The sequence below is a fragment of the Oryzias melastigma genome, linkage group LG15 (genome assembly GCF_002922805.2).
Source record: "Oryzias melastigma strain HK-1 linkage group LG15, ASM292280v2, whole genome shotgun sequence".
NCBI lineage: Eukaryota > Metazoa > Chordata > Actinopteri > Beloniformes > Adrianichthyidae > Oryzias > Oryzias melastigma.
The window spans coordinates 23,916,434-23,943,218 of record NC_050526.1 but is presented as its reverse complement, the minus strand read 5'-3'; the positions used below and the strand labels follow the sequence as shown (position 1 = coordinate 23,943,218).

At 34.6% G+C, this 26,785-nt stretch overlaps 1 protein-coding gene across 1 annotated transcript in view; it reads left to right on the top strand.

Moving 5' to 3' along the window:
- Nucleotides 1-26,785, top strand: part of khdrbs2 (KH domain containing, RNA binding, signal transduction associated 2) — a 61,024-nt gene that overhangs the window by 26,210 nt on the left and 8,029 nt on the right. The window contains exons 4-6 of the mRNA XM_024297958.2: nucleotides 3,782-3,928; nucleotides 10,324-10,451; nucleotides 11,796-11,979. Of these exons, the coding sequence (XP_024153726.1) occupies nucleotides 3,782-3,928; nucleotides 10,324-10,451; nucleotides 11,796-11,979 (459 nt within the window). The remainder of the gene's footprint in view (nucleotides 1-3,781; nucleotides 3,929-10,323; nucleotides 10,452-11,795; nucleotides 11,980-26,785) is intronic.

The window sequence follows — 26,785 nt, the reverse complement described above, 5'->3', positions numbered from 1 at the left end:
TGCACCTATAATGTTAGGTTGTGAGGGGCTTCAAGCTAGTGGCTTATCAAATGTTTAATGGGATATCAGCACATGCAGACACCAACAGTCCCACCCACAAGTCAGAGGCAAAATTTGATGAACTACTGCCGCTCTGCAGAAACTATGTTTTAGAAAACAACACATGATTTTTAAATTCGGTTAAAAACGGCATCATCATAATTATAAAGACTACTGGGAATGCTTTTAAAATAGATCAGAAGATTACTGGAGTGAGACTGACCCTTTTCTTTGAAAGTAATAAAAATTACAAACCAAGTAATATGAAATAAACTAGCGAATCTTTTTTTTTTTTTTTAAAAATTACAAAGTAAATATTTACTTTTGTTTGTGGTTACAAGTTAACTGTCCAGTCTGTATTACTTATTTAGTTAATAAAATATTTGTTTGAAAAAAAAAAAGTGAATTTTCTTATTACAAAAACATTTGACAAAAGGATAAAAAATTGGGTAAATACTTTATAATTGACACTTTATAGGGATTTCTTTCTTAATATAAATTCAATGTTAGAAAATGAATAGTCTCACTGTGAGATGTTCAATATTTCTTGACATCTCAATAAAAAAGAAAGAAAAACATTTTTTTTCCTGCTCTTAAATATAACTTGATTCTTCCTTTGAGAGCGTTCAACAGATCATTTTGAAATAAGAGCGCAGTTTTACTGACTTCATTCATCTCCTGCATATCAATTTGTGTTCAGGCTAACACACTGACACTCAGTTTTTATCAACAATAGCAACACAGTGTTTTGGTTTAGAGTTTTCTGTTTGTTTTATTGATCTGGAGCAGCATCCCAACAAGCCTGAAGGTTTTGTGATGAGACTGACACCCAGAGGTCACGAGTTAGAGGCTTACTACTGTTCAAGCCAGCTGGCAATGCAGCAGCACTGAAAAGACACATCCAGAGTCCAATTACAAGCAAAAACACACCATCAACTCAGGTTTCTGGAGCCAGGTTCAAATCCTCGAGAGGCTACGTCCATCCAGCAGTACGCTCATATTTCAGCTTAGGAAACTTCGTATTTAAAACAGCCTTATGTTTGTTGCAACACTTGGTGCAGGAGAAATCTGGTTGAGATGCTGAGGTAAACATCTGTAAGTTTTTAATCTGTGACACAGACAAACAGATTTACCATTCTGGGCAAATGTTAGTAAGCGTTTGTGATTTGAAAACAATGTCAGCGCTGACCTGCAGATAGGAGGAGAACACGCTAAAAGCCTGTTATGTTCTGCTCCTATCAGCAGATCAGAACACATTACCTTTAATTAATTTGCTGTCATAAATTAACATCACCCACTAGTGTTTTAAAACTCCACTCCCGACTTTAATTACTTGTAAAATTGTCTTTGTGTCACGCTTAAGTGATGAAGAATCATTAAAGGTTATCGTGTAGTTAAATAACAACAATTAGGAAAGTCTTCTATGATGGCAAACACCTGTCAGCCTCTGGGATATTAGCAAACATTTTTTATTACAGTAAAATCTACAATCATAAGCATGTTAGCACATCACTGTCACTGAAAATGTACAACAGCATCCCTCAATAATAATAAAAACTCATGATGTGTTTAACACCAGTTTGCCACATCCACAAAGTCATGTTTATTTAAACCTAATTAAACCAAAAAAGATAAGGAGAATTCATTTTTTCTTTTACATTTTAACTTCTGTTAAGCTGTGTGTGAAAATTCTTCAGCTCACTGAACAGACAAGCCTTCTGCTGTTCTCGTAAATAAACTATAAAGGAGCTTTGCATGTGCAAAAAGTCTGCAGCAAAGTGCAACTACAAGGAAACACGGAGGTGCAAGTTTTTGAGCTAATCTATAACAACCTGACTGAGCAAGTGAAGAGTGCTGAGGTGCTGCTACTATTTAATTAACAGCAACCTCTCCCAGAGGAGGGAAAACAGCTCTGTGATGCAAGGACAAACATTTGAGTCCCCAGTCTGCTTTATGAAAACCCGTGAATGGCTCTCTAACTTTTCTTAGCAGCCACCATCAAGCCGTCCTTGGTAAAGGCACCTTTAACCTAAGGTTTGATGCGAAAGTTGAATGACTTCAGGTGAACCTTTTTTTTACTGGTTCATTCAGACTGAATGTTTTCTCTCTATACCTCAGACATAATTCGGATTACTGAGGATAAATCGATTTTACAGTAAAAAGTGTTTATTTTAAAACAGTTGGCTCTGGCCCCGGGCTTTAGGAGCTTTAAGCGCCTAAAGTCTGAATGAAGCCTCAGGCATGGCTCTGCAGATTACAGTGAGGCAAAGGTGATTGCACTTGTTTTGCCTTCGGTGGATTTGAGGAACGTGACCTGTTGAACTGAAGCGTTGGATATTTTTCTCAATTTTTGCCCTAAAACCACTGAAGCTTTTTAAAAAAAATTAAGCTTGTTAGTTACATGTTTTTGTTTATCTTTAAATGCAACATTATGTGCACAGGTTACGGATATTATCTAAAAATATTGCCTTTCTGCTACATGGATAAAAGATTATTTTGAATTAATGAAATGAAATACATATAAAAGCAGTTGAATTTTGGCAGATGCTTTTATCTTTTCCTTGACTTTCTTATTTCTGACTCCTGCACTTTCAAATCATGTCTTTTTATGTTTTAATAAAGATTTTAGTGGGTGAATTATAGGTGAAGAGGGTGAAGATCTATAATTAAGTAAAATATAAATGTACATATGTAATTTTACTGATTCAAATCCCCCCTGAAATATATTAGGAGCCACTATAAAATTCTAAAAATTCAACAAAAAATTAAATTATTCATAAATTTTTCTCCTTTTACATGGAAAAAATCCTGGACCCACCCTTCTGAAAATAACAATAAGCTGCATTAAATATGAAGCAAAAACCAGGCTGTTTCTCGTTTGTTGTTGGCTTCTTTGTATTGTGACAGAGTGAAGGCAGGTATTTTTGCTCTGTTAGCAGCACGTTCAGTTCCCATCATCTGCTTTGGCTGCAAAAAAAAAAAAAAAAAAACCTGACATCAGGAGTTTCGCAAAGAGAATTCACCAGTGATGTTTAATTCAAAATGCTAACATATTCTCTGTTTTTGTGTAATATTTGTACCAAAATGTCTATGGAAACTGATACTGTTTAGCAACGAAACAGAACGGTAATCACGCCGTGTGTTTGAGTTGTTATTCTTTTTGCAGAATCAAGAAGCTGATTTGTCTTTGAGTTCTACAGCTCTTGCACCATTTCGTGCACACAAAGGTTACAAAGGTTTCAGACTCATATCAGACTGCATTTTTTTCTATCAATATTTCATGCTAATATATTCTTCAAAGTTCAGCATCCTGCCAATTGGAACATGAATTCATAGTTAAGGTGTTTTAGTTTTTATTTCATGAGATTGTGCTTCATTGTACATCTCAACGAGCCAAGTTTAACTTTGAAAGAGTTTCTTACTGATTAAAACCTAAAACTAAGAACATAGCAAAATAATTAAGTAAAAGGTAAATAGGTAAATATTTTAGAGTCATTTTATATTGTGCATCCTAAAAAAATAACCATCAGAACAGGCTGGAATCATTCAATACCATCTTTGCTTACTTTCTGAGAAGAAGTGTGCTTCATATTTAAAAAAATGATCCGCTACTTAAATTCAGATTTCTTCTGTCTCGGGTGTTAGTGTAATAATTTGAATATTGATTAAAATTTGCTTTGAACAGTTCCAAAATTCCAAAAATTAATTCATTCACTCCCCATCTTTTTTTTTTATTTTACAGGAAGAAGAATTACGGAAAGGCGGGGATGCCAAATATGCCCATCTGAGCAATGATCTGCACGTTTTAATTGAAGTCTTTGCTCCACCAGGAGAGGCCTATTCCCGCATGAGTCACGCCTTGGAGGAAATTAAAAAATTTCTAGTTCCAGTAAGTTTATTACTTTACCGGCCTCCATCCCCCGAACACCATTTTTATTCCTGCACTTTAGATCAACACAAGTTATTAGATCATTTCTCCACCAAGCTTGTTAACAGAGTTTACAATGTTCCAGGTTTGTTTACATAAGAATAATATATAGGCATGAAGTTTCCCCTCGCTCTCCACACCGCGCACGCTTTGTCATAAAGGAAAAATAATGTATTCTGCAATTAAAGTGCAGTATGAAACTACTTGTGAGACTCCAGCAACTAATAGCCTGAAGAACTTTGCAGTAATTAGTGTGCATGGTGTGTACTCTCGCTAAGGCTAAGCTGTAAATATTAATCAAGCTTGCAAATGTGGCAAGCCTATAAAAGAGTTGTGTGCAACTACTTTATTAAGCTTATGCTTCTTCCAGAGCCAGAGCTCTGAATACACTCTGGGTCTGGAGGAGGATGATACTGCCTCTGCACCAACACGGACCGCATGAATGCCAGAAAAATAAATTACAGTTGCAGAAATACTGGAATCATCCAGATTAAACTTTTAGGGGGTCATTTTTTTTAGACATATTTCATTGTTATTATTTCATTGTTTGACGTGTTTTTCACTGTTTTAAGAATTTTAAATAAGTTGTCATATTTTAGGTTCAATAAGGGTTTTTTTTATGTTTTTGCATTATTACCTAATTTGCAGATATACTGCTTGAATTTTTTTTTTTTTACTTTTCAAAGCTTTGTTTTCAATTAGAATCCGTAGAACTTAAAAAAAAAATTGAATCCTTAGCACAACATAAATATGTTTTATGAAAATTATTAAATTAATCTTTAAATAATATTAAATGTTCTTGTGTGTTGTCAGAAAAATACATTTTTAAAACAATACTCTATGACACTTTGGTGTTCCCTTCACTATTAGCAAAGATAAATTTTTCCTTATGTTTTTTGGGTAGAACAATACATTATTTTAATTTATTGGGTAACTGTTGAAATGTTTTCGGGGGAAAAAATAGTTTTACCATATCATATTGTGTTTGAGTCAGAATAAGTTAATGTACACCCCAAATTATTGTTTTTTAGACTCAAGGAACATTTCATAGTTTCAATACGCCAATCAGAGGCGATAAAGGATTTCCATCAGCATATGGATGAACTCAGTAGGAACTAAAAGTTTTGTGAAGTCCTTCCAGCAAAACCAAATGATGCAAAAAAAAAAACTTGGAATCAGTTCATTCAAATTTTGTTCTTGATGTAAAAGTATTGTGCTGCTGATTGATAAAAAAAACATAGTTTTTAAAGACTCTACATGGAAAATACTGGATGAAAAAAAACAGCAAAAAAAAGTTATGAAAACGTTTTTTTTGAAAATATTCTCATCTGGCCTTTTCACTATGAATGATTAAAAAAAAAACTCTAGTGACTTCAGTGCAGTTCAATGCATCACTAAGAAGTTTAAGAATACGTAAGAGAAACATTCACAATCTAAAACAACAGCTGTCGGATTGACAGATGTTTCTTATATCTGGTAAAGACTTCCTGCTGTTTTATTCATTTTTCTTTGAATTGTTTTCTGTTGCAACTCCATCCATTAGGAGCTGTTTTGTAGGATTCATGCTGTCAAGGTATTACAGGGAAACAGCTGTGCATACATAATCAGCAAAATTATGAAAATATGGAGAAAAAAATGTCTTCTGTAATCGTTGCTGCAATCAACAACTCATCTCTACTTTCATCGTAACGAACTCAAAAAGCGTCATAGTCAATTTGGTTCAAGTCAGTGCCAGACAAATAACAGGGGGGCAGTCCCAGTTTATCTAATTGTGCAGAAAAAAGCCAAAAATGTACTTAAAAATTTCAGTGTGTTTTCTAGAGAAAAATGAAAACTGTAGCAGTGAAAAGTTTAGTCAAGAAGATAGATGAACTGATATCACAATTCTCTCCTGAACGTGTATGATTCGATCTGGCCGTCGCCCTGAGAAGGGCATCCACCGCAGCAGGAGTCAACCCACCCCTGCTGCTGTGACTGTTTGCTTCAGAAACCAAGCTAAACTCAGCAGCCGCAGCACAAAGCATCATGCAGACGCTCTGAATTACAGGCTGCCACAGGAAATTTAGATCCAAGTTGTAGTTGAACAAATGGCCGTGCAGTGCTGCAGTTACTTCTTTCTCTGGTTTTTCTTTATCCGTCTGAGAATAAAGATTTAAATGTGCTCCAGTCACCTGTAAAGGAGAGATTTATTTGAATGTGCTTCAGCCCTGTAGTCTGTAGAAGTTAATGTCTTACCTTTATAATTTAGCAGAACTTTTACTTCCCTGAACTCCCACAGAGCTCATGCCCTGAAAACACAAGAAAATGACTTCACATTGTTAGACTGATTAAAAAATTCAATCTTAGATGAGGTGTAGGCATTTCTTTTGTTTAAATGAATTTGTAAAAGGAAAAATGGAATTGTGGATTCATAAATGCTATGTTGTCTACTCTACTCATAGGTCAGGAAGAAAGAAGGAAACACACTACAGGATAAATTAATTAAATGATAGTTTGCTCTGGATTAAATGAAAGCTGAACTGAAGATACGTGAACTTCCAAGATTGAGCTGCTAAAAAAGTAATATTTGGGATGTTGGAATTACCATTATTATTTGATTGCTTGAGATTGGCCAAAAACAGTTGTTTAATAGATAAAAAGTAAAGAGAAAGTAGGTGAGCAAAAAGTTACATTTACAAGTGTTATTTAAACTTGTGTCAAAAATGCTTAAGTGTTAGTTTTGAAGGTTAGAAAAGAACATTATGTTAAAGATAAATGTCACTGTGAGAATGCAAAAGAAAAAAATTCAGAATACAAATGTTGGGTTTTCGTGCACAAACGATGGAGCAAGAAAGAATATGTCATCTAAGCAGACTCGGAGAAAATGTCAGCTCCACACTTTCAGTCTGAAATGCTGATGCCAGCTCTGACATCTCCCTTACCCATCCTCCAAAAAATACTGTAAGTGGCTAAAGCAAAATAAAATTACATGTTGTTCTTGAGCTTTTTGAGTTCTTTCCCTGGAGAGATAGAAATGCACATATCTGCAAATAAGGAATTGGAGGCTTAGGATAGAAAACCAAATGAAGCAAAGCAATCGTCTGTTTACATGTCACAGCAGTAAAACAAACATTTATGGTCCCACTCATTTTCATTCATTTCAAACCCGTTCTTTTGAATATGATTTTGCCCCTTTTAGCCAAAATTTTAATATATTATGTAGGAGAGTTCCTGCAGAGCAGCAGAAGTTAGCATTGGTGCAGAGCCACCCCGCCTCCATTTCCCATCATCCATCCCGCTCTCCTGCTAGCTTACAATCCCTCACACCCTCACCCTTGTGTAACACCCAAGTGGTCCAGACCTAGCTTCTGCTCTCTAACCTAGCTGCCTATTGGCAGTCGTTTCTAACTCTCTAGTTGTGCAATAATTTTCTTCTGCGTTTACCTTTCATCTACAATGATTTGAGTAAAAAATTGTCCGAAATGCAATTTTTAGTTTAATTTTCTTTATGTTTCCTCCATCATCATAAAAAGGCCACAAGATAAAAACATCAAAACACTATTTTTATCTGAGAAGATTTTTAAAAACATCAATCTTGTGAATCATATTCAACGTTTTTTTTTTTGTTTTTTTTTTATCAGGATGTCCTACTGTTATCTAATGATATAGGTTTGTATTGTATAAGCAACACTGATGGGATTTCAATTCAGATTAAATAAACTTTTTTAGAACAACAGTTGATGTTTCAGCCTCAGAAACCCTTTTTATAATAGGAAAAATTGGCAGTGAAAAAGGCTGTAAATTAGTCTGCATTCTGTTATTTGCAGCATATAAATACACTTGAACCCAGCTGTGATTGGTGTAACCGAGCTTCAGATTCCTGGCCTGGAAAAGTCCAGGTTTATCTCTGTGAAGGGCACAGAGCCTGTGCGCAGGAGCCCATGGTAAATTAATCTCTATGAGCAAACAGTCTGAGGATTATCTCTGTATGCTCAAGTTAACACCTCTGCCAAATGTCAATTTTAACCAACTTTAACCAATTTGTTGTTTTTTTTTCCATTAGCTCCCAGCCCCCCAGTAAAAAGCTCCACTTTTTCCCTTTAAACCAAAATTTCACTTCTCATTTAAATAGTTTTTTTTTCTGTTATTTTAATGTTTCTTGTTTATTGCTTTGGTTCAAGTATTAAAACAAATTTTCCAAACATGGTAATTACAAAAATATTGCAAGTGCAGTAGCCTATATTTAATGGTAGCCTGCAGACATTATACTTGCAAACGGTTTCTGCAAATATATAATTTTAGAGATTTCTGTTTTTGTGATTTCTTCTCCTTTCAAATTTTGACTTTATTCAATTACACCCGGTCAAGCTGTGAAAACAAGCAAACAAAGGGTACTAGCATCTCTATCAAAAACACGGACATGCAGAAAACTCTTATGCTGCCACCAAAGCTTTGTTTTCTTCACTTTTTTTCCTGCAGCTCTAAATATCGTAGCTGTCCTGAAGTGCTTCTGTTTATCTGTCAGTTCTGACAAGATAATGAATGTTGCTTTGTCTACTCCCTCATCTGCTGTGTAACAATCTGCATTATATTTGATAACATTTTGAAATACTAAGTGGCATGAAAATGGTCTTGTAAAGAGTTGTCCAGACATGTTCTTTTCTCTTTTTAAAAAACTTATTCTATTACAGCTTTTTTTTATTTTTTATTTTTTTCTCTTTAATTGTACAATCAAACCAAGAATCTAAAACAACAGAAAAACTAAAAAAAACACTTTTAAAATAAGAGGGTGTTACAACATCCTTTAAACAAACATGGCATTTGTTTTTAACAAGATATATTTGACAAAAAAGAAGAACAAAGACAGGAGAAAAGGACAAGAACATAAGGAGTCAAATTTTACTCGAGCTTTTATCTTCCATTCATCTGTTTGCTCATTTATTCATTGTCAGATTTGGGTCCATGCAGTGGTGGACTTAGCAGTTAGGGGGCTCCAGGTGAACAATAACAGCATTTATATATATATATATATATATATATATATATATATATATATATAATTTTTTCTTTTTTTGAAAATCCTTACCTAAGATACAATGTAAAATGTTGACTAACTTCCTCACACTTTTAGACAGAATCAATGTCAAGAATCCAAATGTTTTGGTAATAATTTGAAAGCTGAAATCACATTTAAATGTCAAAAAAATCTATTTTTTATACAATACTTTTACTTGAAAAAACGATTATATTTAAATGTGCTATTTTATCAATCGCTGATTTCCTAGTGGGAACAAATGATGCAAAGTCAGAGTAAAAATTGGGCTGGTAAATGCCCAGTCTGGCAACATCGACTGCATGCAAGCTTTCCATTGTTGCAGAAGGACGGACATGTTCACATGATCAGCCCAATCAGGCAAATTTCCTTTGTGATTTTGGGCTGTATAAATAAAATTGAATTGAATTGAATTGAATCAGCCTTATGGCTTTTTTTAGGTTAGAGTTAAATTTTGTTACATTTTAGACACTGTTATTAAGTGTTCAGCCTGGGGCCCCAGGCGATTGCCCACCTTTACCTAATGGTTAGTCCACCCCTGAGTCCATGTCCACAATCATTTACATTAATATTTCAACTAAGTTATTTATTTGGTTCTTCAAAATTTGAGTAATCCACTTCAGAAGCATGTACCTCCATATGAAGAGAGGTGGTCAATGTCTTCATTATCTACTTGTTTATTTTTTTATGATTTTACAGTTGGTAATCTGATATTTTTCCAATTTATTGTAATTTTTTTTCTCCTATTAATATTATATAAAATACACTTCTTTTTTCTTCTTGAAAATAAAATTAGGTATTACACCAAGCAAAGGTAGCTGTATAATAAGACATTTACTTTTTATTTTTATTTTTTTCAATTTCCACATTAACTTTGATCCAATAATCTTAACAGAGCAGACCTAAAATATGTTTGTTTAGATTTCTATTTTCCTACCTTTCGTCCGACATTGTAATAAGGATAATTCATAAACTTAACATCTAATACAGTTTGTTATTCATCTGCTGTTTTAAAATATAGTTTTGGATTTCTTTCTCACAAGTTTTATTTTACTTTTTCTGACCACAGAAAAACAAAACAAAAAAATCTTGCAAATTAAGATTAATTCTGCAAACAGGTAAATCATATTTTTCATTTGTAGGGTCTCTCTAAACAATTGCAAAATATGTTTTTCACCAACCATGCTCAGGATGTTTTCTGAGAGAATCAAGTTCACTTTATTCTAATGAAATCTGCTGCTCTTGCAGATGTCTGTTGCCTTTAGAAGATAAATGTCCTTGTTTATTTTTCATATTTGAGACATGCTATTTTCCGCCTCTGCAGGACTACAATGATGAGATCAGACAGGAACAGCTGAGAGAGTTATCCCTGTTGAACGGCTCCGATGAGTCGAGCAGGGGCAGGAGCGCACTCGGGAGGAGCTCGCGACCAACAAGCACAACTTCCACAAGGTGAAGAGCTGCTTATAGATGAGTGAAAAACACAGCTCTAACAAATGAATAATTCATCAGCTTCTGGAAAAAAATAAAACATTGACAACCAACTTAAGATGTTGGCCTGAATGAGCTGATCTTGCCTTTAAAAATATTAAAGGTGTCCTTTATTATTTTAAAGTTGTTAAATAAAAATTTGATTGTGTTTTTATTAACAGTCAACAAAATTCTAATACTGAAAATACAAGTTAGTTGGTTTTGCTCTTTGCTATGATGTACCAGGTATTCGAAAGGTTTTCTTTCCAGCCGTTCGTCCTTGTAAGTCAGAATTTTTTGCATTTCCCGTGCTGCTGCTCAAGGGGATTTGAGAATCCAGGCAAGACCAGTAAAATCAGAAGAAAAAAAAAATGACTTAGACACGCATGCAGCTGCTTGTGTGAAATTCCTTTGGAGCAAACTGTCCATAATCTACCTGAGCGCCAGCAGTCCCTCAGGAGGGGGAATTGTGGCTTGACAGCCTGGCCTAATTCAGAAAGCATGAGTGGATGAGCTAAATCCAGCAGTAACATGGGATGCTCCCAGTTTAAATTCTTCTCCAATGCTAGATTCTCTCTTTATGCTGAGGTGATAAATAATTATGGTAAAGTGCCATAAAAATATGAACCTGAAGTGAAAAGTGTTTATATTTCTGGATGATAATGTGTTGCTACAAGTTAGATCTGGAAAAGCAAAAAAAGAAAAGCAGATCATAACAGCTGCACAGCAAAGCTTCTGTTGTTCAGTTGTATGAGTTTGTTAAAATATATATGTTTTTAACAGAGAAATTCATTGCAGATTCTGTTACTCTTCATTGACACCAGTTCATATGTTGATTATATATTCTAGACTATAGATTATAGACTTTCTATCATGCATACATAATGTATATTGAGCTTTTTTCAGCCTTCCTGCACAAATTTTGCTTAAAGCTAATAGCTAAAGCCAGATCCAAAAAGCAGTGAAATGCAATTTTGAATGTATTTAATTAAATTTTTCAAGTTGCACAAAAATATATTGAAAAAATGTTGAGTTTTTACTTCAACTTTTAATGTAAATGTATTTAGTTAACAATTTACATAAATCCTCCTATCAATATTTTGCTTAAAAAAATAATTCTTAGTTTTTTATGGTGAAAACAGATGAAAAACTGTATCTCACATTAATATGTAAAGTAAGAAAGCATAAAAATGAGTAAAAAAAACCCTCTGTGACTCAGTATGATTAACATTTTTCCTAATGTGTAAATTTGACTTTTCCAAAAAAAAAAAATCAGTCAGAAAGTTTCTCATTAGCTGCTGTTTTGTCTCTTCTTTGTATCGCCAGGGGCCACAGAGGTACAGGAAGGAGCGCTGCGGCTCCTCGGGGGACAGCAACACCAACACACAGCAAACTTCCCACGACGGCTTTGAAAAGGGAAGCACAAGCTGCAAGAGCCAGAGGGACAGGAGGGAATGCAGGATACAGGCCGCCGCTGTTAGCAGTCACACATGAATCATATGACGACTATGTAAGTTTAATCCTCTTTGCGTGCACTGAAATCTGTCTGGTACTAATTTTACTTGAAGTGTTTGGAGACTTGGTTTAATCCTCTTTGATGTACAGTGGATGAGGCTGGCTGTATGTAAAGGGGGAAGGCCATGCTGGGATTTTGGGCCACGGAGAAATGATATGTTTCATAATGACTCCAAATCAACTTCACTTATTGCAGCAACATTTCTTAACTTCACTCAGTGGGGAACTTTTTCCATCTGAATTCTAAATAATAACTTAAAAAAAATCTAATTTTTCACCCACAACAATCCACATACTAGTAATTAAACTCTCTAATTACACCGGTAGGAGATTTAGCTATCATATTTACAAAGCATTTATCTCTATAATTGAAGATGCTCCACATTATTCTGACCAAAAACAATATATATATATATATTTATTTTTGGTGCTTTAATTTTGAGAAAAATAGATTACAGAGGGTCAAATGTGTTTTTGCATTATTGCAGCACTTTGCTCATAAACCTTTCAAACTATTTCCATTGCATTTTAAATATCTTTTTCTTCTTTAATAAAAAAAAGAATAATATTTGAACATTTATCTTATTGTTTGTCAGAGAACACTGAGTTATTTGTTGAATTATGTTTGAAATCAAAGCAACAAGCCGGTTGCATTGTGATGCAAAAACGGAGGTGGACTGGACCTGTTGAATACATGAATAGCTGAACGGAGAGCGGGAAGCTCAAGCAGTAATCACTGTTTTCTCATTTATTTACCTCATTTTCTGTAGAAAAAAGAAATGACAAAAGATGTGTTGCGTTAATTGCCTGTTTTTTAAAGCTTATCAAAAGCCAGAATAGCTAAATACTGTTTTTCAATTATTCTGACTGAAAACGTTATTTCTATTTATTGCCTGTTCTGATAAACTTGACAGTTATTCAGATAAATTACAGCAAAAAAGTATTTCCTTTTTTTTATTTAAACAAGGACAGGTCACAACTAAATGCTTAGAAAACTTTCTGAAAAAAGCAAATTAACTAAACGTTTTTAAATTAATTAGAGTGAAATAAATCTAATTACTGTACATTTTTATTTTGATTCTTGATTCTTCTTCATTCAAGTTGCTAATTCCAAGAGATAAGTAAGTTAAATAAATTAAGCAAATTAACTTTTTTTTGTAATTAACCCTGCACCATGTGCAAAAATGAAAAGTCATACGAGTCTTAACTGATGCAGGAGCGAATGGAAAGCATAGAGACAAGGAAGCAAAAGGAAAAGTTTGGAGTCTTTGAAGATAGAGAGGGTGTCTGCAAGTGGGAGCTCCTTCGCAGTGGAAAGAAAAGCTGGTTCTGCCTCTCTATCTATCTATTGAAACATTCAGGAGCCTGGAGATGGATGTTAAAGGGCTGCTTTGGTCAAATGGGGAAGTGAAAAGTCTTTGGTAAAAGCAAATCTTTTAGATTTTTACCTTAACTTTAATGTATTAAATCAGTGAAAGAAGTCAGAAATAAACACGTGTGATGCTTTTTTTGGTTATTTGACAGGACATGGTGGAGTAGTTTAATTATGAAAGTCATATTTCTACCAGGGTTGTTTTTTCAAAACTAAATTAAGTTTTTTGCATAGCTTTAAGCGTTCTTATTTTGAAATGTGTTTTTCCTGTTCATTGTGTTCAGATTTGTTTCCTGTGAACACTCACACCCACGTTCTGCTTCTAGTTATCACCCCTGCTGCTGAGGTGAGCAGGCTGCAAACCTTTTTGTGGAATATTTTTCATGCTCCACAACTCTCTTTGGGAATCTTCAGCTCCCATTTTTATTTTTTACTTTTTGGAGCAGGTCAGAATCTGTTCTGTCCTTCGTCTCTAAAAAACGGAACATCTGCTTTCTGTTTTTTTTTTCTACACTGAGGTGAATGAAGTTGCAAAAGTTTTTTGTCCGTTCTCTGGAGAAGCATTAATCATTAGCGCTCTCTTTTGCACCTTCTGCAACAGGGAAGCTTGACTTTTGTTGCACTCTCTGAAAAGGACACTGTAAACATGATATGAAAAGTCAATAGATCATTTTGAAGTAGGTAATTCCACGCTGCAACAGAAAGTAAAGACATTTTGGAAGCCGCTCGCACCATCTGTTCATCCCAAAGCAAGGTCAGAATGCAGATGGACTTGAAACTGCTTTATTATGCCGTTCTGTCTTTTTTAGAAAAACAGATTTGTTTGATTTAGTTTTGTTGATAAACTTGCTGTTATCTCATTAGATTGTGATAAAATCCTTTATATTGAAATGGATTTCTTTCATTGTAACCCTCCACTTTCATCAAGGGCAAATCCAGATAGACAGATAGGACCCCTGGACTCTAGATGCTGCTGTGTCAACCAGAGCAGAAGGCTAGATGAAGGCTGGAGATAATGTAGGCAATTGAAACAGAGGGTGAGAGCAGCACACTGCTGAAAAAAAAAAACTCAATGAATTTAAAGAGCAGAAGCTAAAAACTGAGTGAACTAGAGGGCTAGACTAAAAGGTTTTAGAAAAGGGCACTGTGACATTGAAATTGAGTATTAGATGTGATGACAGTACGGTGAGAGAAATAGAAAAAAACAATGATATTGAACAAACATTTAAGCCTCAGGTGGTTACAAAGAGATATATTATTTACAAATGTTTCAAAAATATGATTCCAAGTGTTACATTTTTTGCACGGAATGTCACAAACCCGCAAAGCTCTGTGTTCTGATATTTCTTTTTTTATTTTTTACTGAGAAGTTTGTTTGGTGCCATGATGCGAGGACTCAAAGATCTCTGATGTTTTGAAATAATTCTGGGCTCCTTGTCATGTTTTATTCAAAGTCCAAGCTGAAAGTACTGTACCCTCGACTTTAGATCTCAGAAATTCTCAAGGTCAGCTTGAATAAACTACACAAGGTTAGCTCCAAGTTTACTTCAAATGAACAAAGGCAACATTTTTATTTATCTATTTCCTCAGAGCTTTCCTGCTCAGGAAAAAGAAAGTCATGTGGGCACGCAGCTGAAGATTGGGCTGTCTACAGCGGAAAACTCACAAGCGCAGTTTCATTACCAATCCAAATTGAGTTCTGATGTAGAGCCTGTGTGTTTCCTACGAACCAAAAATGCCAGGTATTTCTTCTCCTTGTAATTGGAGTTTGGGAAAGAAGCTTGAAGCACAGAGGTTAGAGGATTATAGAAAGGTGACTCCTGTTTTACTCTCTCAGTCCCCTTGTGTCATTTTGCTTTTTTTTTATTATTTTGTGCAATTATTAAACAATTTCATATTGTATTCAGACATTTTATCCCAAAAGCTTTTGTTTTTGGACCATCAGGATACACTTTGCAGCAGTAGTTATAGTTGCCACTAGGAAAGCAATAGTTAATTTTCTCCACAATTTGGTATAAAATCTTGATGCTTGGGTATTGGTTTTGTTTCGGCTTGATATATTCATATTTTTTGGACTACACTTATTTTGAGCATATATGAAGCATAATGATAAAACAACAAATATAATTAATTTGTGAGTGGTACATATATATAAGCACACATTCACACATACTTGGACTCCTACTGTATACAAACACATATACACATACGCCAACAATATAGTTATATACATTGTTTTCAACATAAATGTAAACATCTACAGATACATATTCACATAGTGTTTAGACATTTTTGTGTGCATTACGAAACACGAACAAAAAGCAAAAAAAGGGATTTTTTATTTGTAAATAGGCAAGTAACAATGACAAAAAAGATTTCAGTTGGCTTAAACTAAGTCTGGTTTGATGTAAATGGACAAATCAATAAATAAATCCTCCTGAAATGTACAATTTGACACTTTTAACGTAAACTTACTGATATGCAGAGGGAATGCAACCATTTCTTTTCCCCACAATTCAGTTCAATGGCGTGACATGCAGTTAAGTTTTAAACCAAGAACTGTGATCTCCCTAGTTGCCAGATATTATGTTTTCTAAAGTTATTGATTTATAGAACCTGTCAAGCTTTCATTTTGTTTGATTTATGATAAATTTCATAACAAACCTTGATGTTGACAGTATTGATTTAAAATGCACTAAAGTAGAGACAAAGAAGTTGGTATTAATCATACAACACTAACAATCTACAGAAATCCCATATCTTCGTCATTTTGTCATGTGTACAGGTGTCAGATTTAATAATGTAACTCACATTATTAAAGGTTAAGGTTAGTTATTTTTTGCTGTGCAAAAGCACACCTTCAGTCTTGGTACTGTGTTCATTCATTACGGTACATTCTTGTGTAATGACCTACTTTGAGTCTGCCCCACATGTACTTCCTTCCTGCACCAAACGTGGAAAATGATTCAAAACAAAAATGACTTCAGTCATAGAAGTACATCAGTTGCTCATGTTTTTTTTTTTTTTTTGATTCTGCCATATGTGAATAAGAAAAACAAATTGATTACTTTTGAACTTTACTGATTAAAGTGTTCAGATTTTTTTTTTTCACAAATATTTCAAACTCTGAGAAATACAGCATTTGATTAAATTCTTTTTATCCAGTAAAGTAAATCAAAAAAAGGAATTAGAGCACAACAAAGATAAAATCAGGATGGTTTTAATAATTATTAAATATATGTACAAGAAAAAAGTGCTGCCGTGAAATAGAAAACATGTAGGAGTGATAATGATGAACATTTAGCAATGAAAGCTAAAGAAAAACTTACTAGCGCAAAAAGGATAATTTAACAATAAACTGCAGACATCTGAAGTGTTTTGTACATTTCTAACCTTCCAAAAGGTTCATAAAGGATAGTGGGCGGAACATCTTGGGATAGAAAATGTGATGTGTCCTCTTCAATAGCCCTTTCAGCACACTCTGACTGTCCATTAATCCCGTAAGGCTCGGGAAGTAGTGTTTCACTGGGCTTTCACCACAAATTAGGAACAACATTCATGAAGAAGTTCCTAAAACCATTTTGAGAGCTTCTCGGTTTCTTCAGATAACTCAAAAATTGAAGCATGCTTAAAAAATTCATCACAAATCTTTGCAAGTTTTCCAAACTGGTTTTGTTTCAGCTTCCATGACTTAAAACTGTAAAGTTGTGGCATCACTTAATGTAAATATTTTCGTGTACTTGTGTGTCTCCATGTTGCTATGAGCTGTCACAGCCCAGCTAGATACTTGCTATGGAAAGAGACAAGAAATTCTGCCGAGGACAATGGTTCATCTGAAATAATTGTGTTACCCGTCGGACTACGGAGTTCACTTCTATTTTAAAGAACCATCCCTGAATTCCTGCATGTTTTGCAAGAGTTTCTCAGCACAATGCAAGCACTAAATAACACCAAATAAAAGCTTAAATAGAGGTCATAATATACTAATAAAGAATGAAAACATTAGGCACAGACACAACTGTCACATCAGCTGCTTTTAAATCACTGCAATTTTCCATTCAACACATCAGGTTATTAATATTTCTGCATCTTCTGCAATACATGATGTTACACAGGAGTGTGGGATTGTCATACATATGTATTTGTGTTCATTTTTCTGTTTGTGTTCCCTGAGTGAATGACAGTCCAAGGTGTCCATGATGTTTCTACTTCTGCATTTGCAGGTCTTAATGTGAAGCGTCCCTCTGGAGAATAGCATGATAAATTGGCTCTGTCATGACACTGTATTAGTTTTAGCGTAGTGAAATGTGGGGTAAAACTGATACACTGACAGTAACCATTTTTGTGCCTCCCTCTGATGTGAAGTGGGTTACAATGCTTATTCAGGGAGGGGGGTTTGAATAATTTAACATCATGGAAATAGCTATACATTTATATTTTCTGTTTTAGGTTCAGCTGTCTGGGATTATCAGGTTTCTGGGAAACATTTGGGATGTTTTTTTCAGGGATGTTTATTATCAGATCCTCAGTTTTGAAAAAAAAAAAAATACGTGAAAAATATTCCATGTGACCTTGATTACTGAGAAGCAAATGGAAAAAAAAGAGGTTTGGATGGATGAGAAGATGTTATGAACTGATACTGACATGTTTACAGTCTGCATACAACAGCAGAATCTAAGTTGAGGCATGATGATTATTCATCACATGTTAATTTATCCCCTAATATTTGATGATTTGCCTTTGATGTGCTTTACAGAAATTAACATTGTAAAGAAAAAAAAAAAAAAAACATTTAGGGCACTCTGTATTGTGTTCTGTCAAAATCGCTCAATTTTTGGTAATTAGATATATTAAACATTCGTGCTGGTTTACTGATTCACACTTGTTTATGAACAACCAGTCAAATTATCAAGTAAAAGAGCTCAAAACACAGATCTATGAACCAGTAAAACAGCACAAAGTGGCTGAGATTTCAGCTACCAATCACTGTTTTCTGCATAAAATAGTTTTTTTTTTTTTAATTAAGGAAATACAGAATGCTTCTGTTAGTAAGTTTTTGCAAATTATGATGTGTTTGAATTTCCACGTACTTTTTTGTCATTATTGATGCCATTTTTATTACATCCTAAAATGTAGAACGAGTTATTCCAGTAGTCTATACATATGTTTTTGAACCATTTTTATGTGGCCACTTATTTATTTTTTTATTTTTTTATTAAAGAAAGATACTGATTTGATCTAAGGTTTGATCAAATCTTGGGAGATGGTGTCTCAGAATTTTAAAAATTGCAATTAAAATGTAAGTTCATTTTAAACCTGTGTTTTGCAAGCACACCACATTTTTGTAGGAAATGCTAACATGTGATTTCACATTGAGCTGGTGGGTGGGGCCTCGCACTGGTGGAGGGACTGATCTCTAGCTAAGCGCGGGCTTGTGCTCTCCGTGCTTCAGTGGCCTCCAGGTCTTTAGAGCTGGGGGCTCCTGCTTCCCTCAAACTGCTTCTCCATGCAGGTCCCTGAGGGCCCTAGATACCACTTGCGCCTTCTACTGGAGGTGGGATCAGGCACTCCCTGTCACTTTCCCTTCTTTTCTTTTGCTTTCTGTAACCTCATCATCCATTTTAGGACGTATACACTCACTCGAGGACGGGTGCTCACCTTTGCTCAAACAGAATATCTGCATGTGTGCAGGAATACTATAAGCTAAACGGGCGTTGGCTTGTATGCATATGTATGTGTGTTGATCTGTATCTGTATTGTGTGAATGTCAGTTCACAAGACGTACACAAATATGAATAAAATTAAAGTTTAGCCTCAAATACGAGGTATATCCGAAGCTACAACACATCCTATTGTAACAGTAGCATCTGAAGAAAAGAAAGGAGAAGAAGAATATGAAATGAAGTATAGCTTCATGAATCTGAAAGTAAAATCGGATTTATATATAGTGCAAAGAATCAAAAATCCCATCCCTTTGGAACAGGAAAAACATCTCTCCATGTGAACTATTATCTGGACATGAATGGCATTCTCTATGGTTCCTGAAAATGAACCGTTTTTCAATGGGATTTGTAACTGCTGTGACCGTTTTATATTACCATGGCTTCAGTTCTGAAGCTGAGTCATTATTTGTTCTATTAATTATGGAAATGATTCACACAGAATTCATCTGTTTAGTGAAACAAACGTCTGACACAATTTTTCATTCGATTATTTAAAAGACAAAAACTGCTCAGGTGGAGTAAATAATGGGCTCAGTTGTATCATCAGGGACCAAAATAGATGAATGCAAAGCACTGAAAGCTTCCCTTAAAAATACATAATTTATTCAATTTCTTATTTATTCTGGTTTTACATTTTTTTCAACAGATTTTTAGAAATTCTTTTGAATTTTTTGACTCATTTTAAGAGCAGAATATGTGAACAGAACAATAGCAGGATGGCGAGTGAGGCAGAAAGAAGTGAACAGCAGGATGTTTCACTGAAACAAAGGGCCTGCAAATCTCATTTTCCTCCCCCATTCTGCTGTGTGGAGAGGCATTCAAAGGCTGCTCCCTATGAAGATCAGTCACTGTCAGAGGACATACAGGTTGTCAATTGATAATGAAGCACAGAGCTAAGGGGCCTTTGCTTGTCACTGTCCTAATTGCAGGCGCACAGCCTCTCCTCTGTTGTGTTAACATTTGATTTATGTCCTCTGTCTTGTTAAAGAGAACCAGTGTTAATTGTTTTTACAGATGAGTGTCAAACTGGAGGAATCAAGACTCATTAATTAGAGGCTGACCCATTTACATGTAGTAGCCTGTCGAAGCTGAGTGCATCATGATGCGTGATGGCGGCGAGGTCAGCAGAAAGACGCAAAGCTGCAGAAGATTTGTTATTCTTTGAACTTTCTCAGACTGAGCAATACATCTAATCTTTTCCTGTCGAAAAGTTGGAACTCCCTTAAAAAAAAAGAAACAGATGGTATTTCTTGCCTAATTTCCCAACCTGGGATGAATAAAGTATTTCTATTTTTTGTGCTTGTCTGCGAGTTTCTTCAACATTCTTCCTCTGCACTCAAACTGACCTTGCTAGTTTGCAGTTTACACTGCTTCTTAAAATACACTCAGCTGCTTGTGAAGACTCTCAGCGCTTCATATTAACTCCTTAGTCCCTCTGGAAGTCTTTAATCTCTGCCACTTGTGATCATCCACACATTTTTTATGTGTTAGTTAATACATTTACATGCATGAAAATCCATAGATTTATTTGCTCTTTCTTTGATTCTTTTTTGTGGGTCATTTTTTTTTTTTTTTGTCACAACTCCAGGTCTCATCAGGACATTATTTTAACTGTGTTAATGTATAAGAAAATTCAATATACTTTTAAACTTAGTGCTGCAAAAAGTGAGGATCACTCAGCTATTTCTTTTTTCGACTGATTATTTCTGATGTAGCCAAAAGCTTATTATTTTGAGAAAAAAAAATGAAGCCTCTTGAGAAGCAGCTATTTTAACCCTTTAAAGACTTACTCCAAGGAAAATTATATTTTTGGTGTTTTTAACACGGACAGGTTAACATGTAGCTTAAGCTCTAACCACAGTACATTTTCATTAAAAAATAAAAAAATAATAGTTTTCATAAACAGAAAATAAATCAATGAGCATCTAATAAATGTGTGTAGCCGTGCTGTACATTGATGTATTTTTAGTGTTAAGATATTATTTTCAACATGAGTGATAATTAAATTTGTTCCCTTTGAAATCAGCCTCCAGTGGTCAAACGAGGAACTGCAACATTTGGCATTTGAGTTGATCGTCTCACTTCATAATGAAATGCATGAGATTGATTAACACATTATAAAGATACGTTCTAACAACTGTGCTTTATGCTCATTTGTAACTTGATCATTACTTCCCTTTTTACTCAGTTTCATATGATTTCAGAGTGCTCCACTTTTTATAATCCATCTGAAATGAATCCACTGATTGCTTTACAGTTGTGGTCCAGTGTGGCCAATTTTTGATTGGGGTTGCTAAAAGAGTAATTACAAATAAATACACGTCTCTGAGTCTGCCGGGGAGGAAAAGAAATGGAAATTCTGAATCCCCTGAACTAGCTAATCCCTGACATAATCCCTGACTTACATTGATTAATTTTATGTCTTCAAAAATAGAGCCACATAGGCACTAAAATAGTTGGAATAAGAATTATAATGCAGGAGATGAGGGCATGTACACATGTCACAGTGTTTGCGCGGTAAAATATTAAAATAACCCACCTATTTAGCGTCCATTTTGTTGTTCCATAAAGAAATGGTGAGCTGTTGAAACCTAGTTTCATTGTTTCTCCCTTAAATGTTTATTTTTTCCATTTATAAATGTAATTGGGAATTGGAGACTGGTGGGTCTCATCGAAGAGCTCCGTTTTAAATTACAAGCTTGGAAAGGATTAGAGGAGATTAGATCATGATGAAAACGAAAGTTAGACTCCTGAAATCCCAGTAAATCTCTACAAATGAGCAAGATGCAACAAATACCTGAGGAGACAAACAGAGTTTTTCTGTTCTGCACACACTTTGGCCTTGCTTCACTTTCAGGTTAGGCTGTTTGCAAGAACATTTTGTCTTCGGAGACTCATCTCTGCTGTCATGAATAAAACATTTGACTGAATATGTAGCTTTGCTTTCGTGGTACAGATCAGTTTATATGAAGGTGCAAGCTTGGTGAATAAAGTCATCTGGCGCATTCAAAATGTTTGCTCTCTGACAGGATGATTACCTGTGACAAGAAAAAGTCTAAATGGCAATTTGAGCTTTCAGGTTTCTCATCATCTGGTTAAGGTCATGTTTTATTTATTGACATATCACTGTGTTGTCAGATGTTTATTTCCTTCTTATTGTTCCACCATGTCTGGATGGAGACTTCAAGAATAAAATGACCTTGTCACAGAGTTTTAAAAAACACAAATAAGAATTATTGTCCCACATATAACAAATAAAACCAGGATGTTCCATAAAAAAAGATTTAGTTCTTATTAGAATTCTGGTATTCTGGCTTCTAAATATGTTTGGCTAATCGTGGATTGATTATTTCAAAAGTCCCAGAAATACTGTGAATTTTAAATCCATCATATTCAATTTTTACATCAAGCTTTTATGCAGAGTGTGATTTTTTTCCCTTTCATTGAGAGGAATCTTGAAGAATAATCAATACTTTCCTATGTTTTACACATTTGTTTTCCACACAAGGCCAAAATGTTTTGTATATTTGCACAAGATTGATTTCCGACTTGCTTGAGCCTTTGTTTATGCTTGCTGGCAAGAAGACTGCTCTAAAGATTTTCCCCTGACTCCTCAATGAAGGTCATGTTTGTGTAGATGTCGTATCAGTGTGATGGTTGTCTATCCGAAGTTTCTTTAATCTCCTGAAGGTTTTTCAACTATTTTTCATTTCTAGTAATCCTACAGCCTTTCCCCATAAAGTGTTGGATAATTAAAAAGGGGAACTCAAAACAATACATAGGAGATTCTGCTTCTTTCAAAATTTGAAAACCTATTTCTAATATATGTTAAAATTTTAATAGAGCTTCCAACTAATACAGATGATTTTCATAGAAATTTCCTTTTTTTCAGTTTTATTTTTAAATAGTGGTATATTTGGTTTATTTTTTAATATTAACTTCTATTTCATATATTTATTCCTTTTATTACACCAACTGGCTTTATAATTTTTTAACAATCATTAAATATACATTATATTATTAATATATCTTCATTCTTACTGTCATCTTTTTTATTTGTATTTCAAGCCTTTTTATTTATTCATATTTATATATTTTTATCTCCCCTCTGTTGGGATTTTATTAATAGATGACAGCATTTCAATTCATTATGTTTGCTGATAGCTTCTATTTAATTTATAATTCTTTTATTTTCTGATGTAGTGTGTGTTAGTATCTCATTGTACTGAGTGTGTAAAGCACTTTGTGTTATACGCCTATATATTTACATGAAAAGTACTTTGATTCATTAATTAATAGTGAGAATTATAATCTCTAAAACTCTTTGTCACATCTGGATGTCTTCTTTTCCTGGATGAGGTTATCTTTTTTATTCCTTTCTCCGTTTTCCCATAATAATTGTGATTAAAAATTGACTAGAAAAAGTGAAAGTATTGCTAGGAGTCCTGGTGGACATCTTGTTTTTTTTTCTAAGCCCCAATGAAGTGACCACCATGAAAGAAGTTTTTTTTTTTTTTTATGATCCCTTCTTTAGAGAGCTGGATTTAAAAAAGAAATCAAAAGATATTGCTCAGTCAGCATGGCAGAATCCTTCAGTGTTGACAGTCAAAGTAAAAGAGCACAAGACTGAACCCTGTGGACTAAGTAAACAGATGAAGGCTGAAATGAAACAAGAGAATGCATATAGGCAAAGACAAAAGCAGAGGTCAGGAAATGAAGCAAAAATCACAGGTTCACAAAAACCAAGAAAACAGAGCAGTAAGTAAAATAACTACTCAAGATAACCTAAATACAAAAAGCTGAACAGAAATCCTCAGAGGGGAACACAAACATCAAAATAAATCAAAAATGAGGATCAGCTAAAAACAAAGAACTCAGTGCAGCAGATACCACTAAAACAGAAAAATAATCCTGAGCATTTGTGCTTTACTTGAAGCTTTTGTTTACTTAACTATTCACTATATGGGTTGTTCAACTTCGGCACAGCAAGAAAAAAGTTCCATACCCTTGACATTTCCCTCGTGTGATGTTCTGTTTTTGTCTCTTTCTGCTCCATTATGCATCCAACTCAAATCTGCTCTGCTACAGTGAAAACTTGCTTTTTTTCCCCACTGGTTGTTGTTTACTGGATTTTGTGTCCATTGCTCTCGGTTTACGTGGACCTGCTGCCTCTCAAATGCAATCATGTCTCAACTTACCTGCTTGACACCTGGAGACAAAAACTCTGCTGAGCAATCAAAGTGTTGACTTCATTTTTACACTTTAGTGCAGGTATTGAGAAAGGGAGTTTGCTGTGTGCACGCGTGTGTTTTGACCTTCATCTCTCAGTGTATAATTTGCACTGTGGACACCTGCCTCATCTGTCTAACTAAATAGCTAATTCCACACTTACAGAAATCATTATCGCCACTCCTATTCGTTTTTGAAATCTAACACTTTGTTAAATTTATGGGGTGACAATTTTGCAGTTTTACTCCTAAAAAAGCCATAAAACAAACTGTATTTTGCTAAAATTGTCACCCAACTTTCACAACCACAGTTTGGTTAATATGTCTAATATAAGCCAGCAGCAAGTGTTTCATACCTTAATACGAAATTAAACTTTATTGAAAGAATACAAACGCAGTATTGAAAGATTGTCACAAAACATGATTGATGAACTGGGAATTGAAGTAAAATATGAAAAGGTCAATCACTTGATTTTTACTCATAGGATTTCAAAACCAAACCATCAAAAATCAATCATTTTGTTTTTGTTTATGATTGTCATAGTGTAACTATAATTATTTATTGGCAATATTTATCATGTCTTGTTTCACTTTTTCTCAGAATAATCTGACACAGGAAATCCTGACATTTCCACCAAGCCGTAGCAAAGGTGGCCAGCCAATAATTGTTAAAATATAGAATTTAAAATTAGATTCAATCCACCCAAAGTGCAAAAATTGAAAAGACTGGGAGAAGAAATTAAGAAGAAAACGCTGGAGGCAAAGAATTTGGATCAATTTCCCTCACACACACACCCACACACACAAGATCTTCTAATCTATGAAGGACATGAAATGTAATAGATTGCAAATGTAAACAGAAATAAAAGAGTCATACACCGGCCATTGCCTTGATCAATGATCATATGTAACACATGACAGACTGGAAATTGTACACACATATCAGGGAAAGTTTAAAGAGGAGGTGAAATGGCATTTTGGGCTTTATTGGTTTCCTCAGTCCTCCTCACATCCAGTCCAAGAAAAAGCAGTCATCTCGGCACTTGCCTCAGATCATAAAACTTAATCGCTCAGAGAACACAGCCATAAATGGAAGCAGCTGTGATGAGAGCATTAGCTCAGGGAAACTGTGTTGTTTAAAGATATTTCAGAAATATACGAGCAAAGACAAAAAGTGAGATGAGCCAAAATACCATTCTAGAAAACAGATTTAAATTTTAATTGAATCTGAGTAAGCAATGTAAAAGAGGAGGTGATTGTCTTAAATAAGAGAAACTGTAGACAGTATTGCTGGATGGTGTCGCATGAACAGAAACATTTTAAGAGTGACTTTGAGACTGACTGTGCAGCACTAGGTCTACTAGTGCATATGTTAAAAAAAATTCAATTTAAAGGAGTTTTGTCGCTGAGTTTCATTATAAACAGTCATAAAAACAAAAATAAAAACAGCCCAGATGCCTTCAGTTTCTCCATGTAGTGCAGCAGATGCCTCTCTGATGACTGTTATAAAGCTTTGCTGAGAGTTGCAGCCCCACTGCTTCTTTTTTTAAATTAAAGCTCCACTCCGATCATCTTTTGACCTATCATGAAAACATTCCCAGTAGTCTTTTCATTATTATTATANNTTGTGTTAATTTATGTAATGCTTTACCAAATCCCCTAAACCAAAGGTGGACAAACTTTTTGACTCTTGAGCCACAAAGGGTTGTAAAATTTGACATAAGGGCCAGACTAGTTTCAAGTCCATGCCCTGTTTTAGTAATTCCACCTCTTAAGGGAAAGAAATAACATGGAATGTGAAGAAAAATGTGCTTTAATTTAGATTTAAAATAAGTGCATATATTTTAAAACAAAACATTTTGGAGTTTTTATTTCAAAATGTGGGTTTTGTTCTCATTTTAGAGCCAGTCGCACAGATGGGTTGATGTCCTTCAAGAAAAAAATGCAAACTTAGAGAAACGCTGCGTTCATGTGGCGCTGGAATGATCGGAAAAATGACTCTCCGACTTGGAAAATACACATGAAAGTCAGAAAAACAACAAATCTTCCAACAACACATGAATGCAGAATAACTTTCAGTTCTTAAACACAGATCAGTGCTATTTGTAGTGCACCATCTATGGTAGACACCAGAAAATGAAACATTAAAAAGGGTTATTGATTAATTTATTCCAGTTTGGAGGGCCAGATTGATTAGCTCGATGGGCCATAGTTTGCCCACCCCTCCCCAAGACAGAAAAAAGGGCACAACAGAATACTTCCCATCCTCGGTGTAGAATGGAGCGGGGAGCTTGTAGCCCACACAGCATTGTTTCAACATCACAAACTGCATGTTTTCCATCTTCTCTTGATTCACAACAATTTAAATAAAGAAATATTCAGAAATGCAATATTGAGCTTAATTTTCTTTATGTATGTCCTCCATCATCAGAAAAAGCCATCAGGAAAACATGTTAAAAAGACTAAAAATCAGATTCT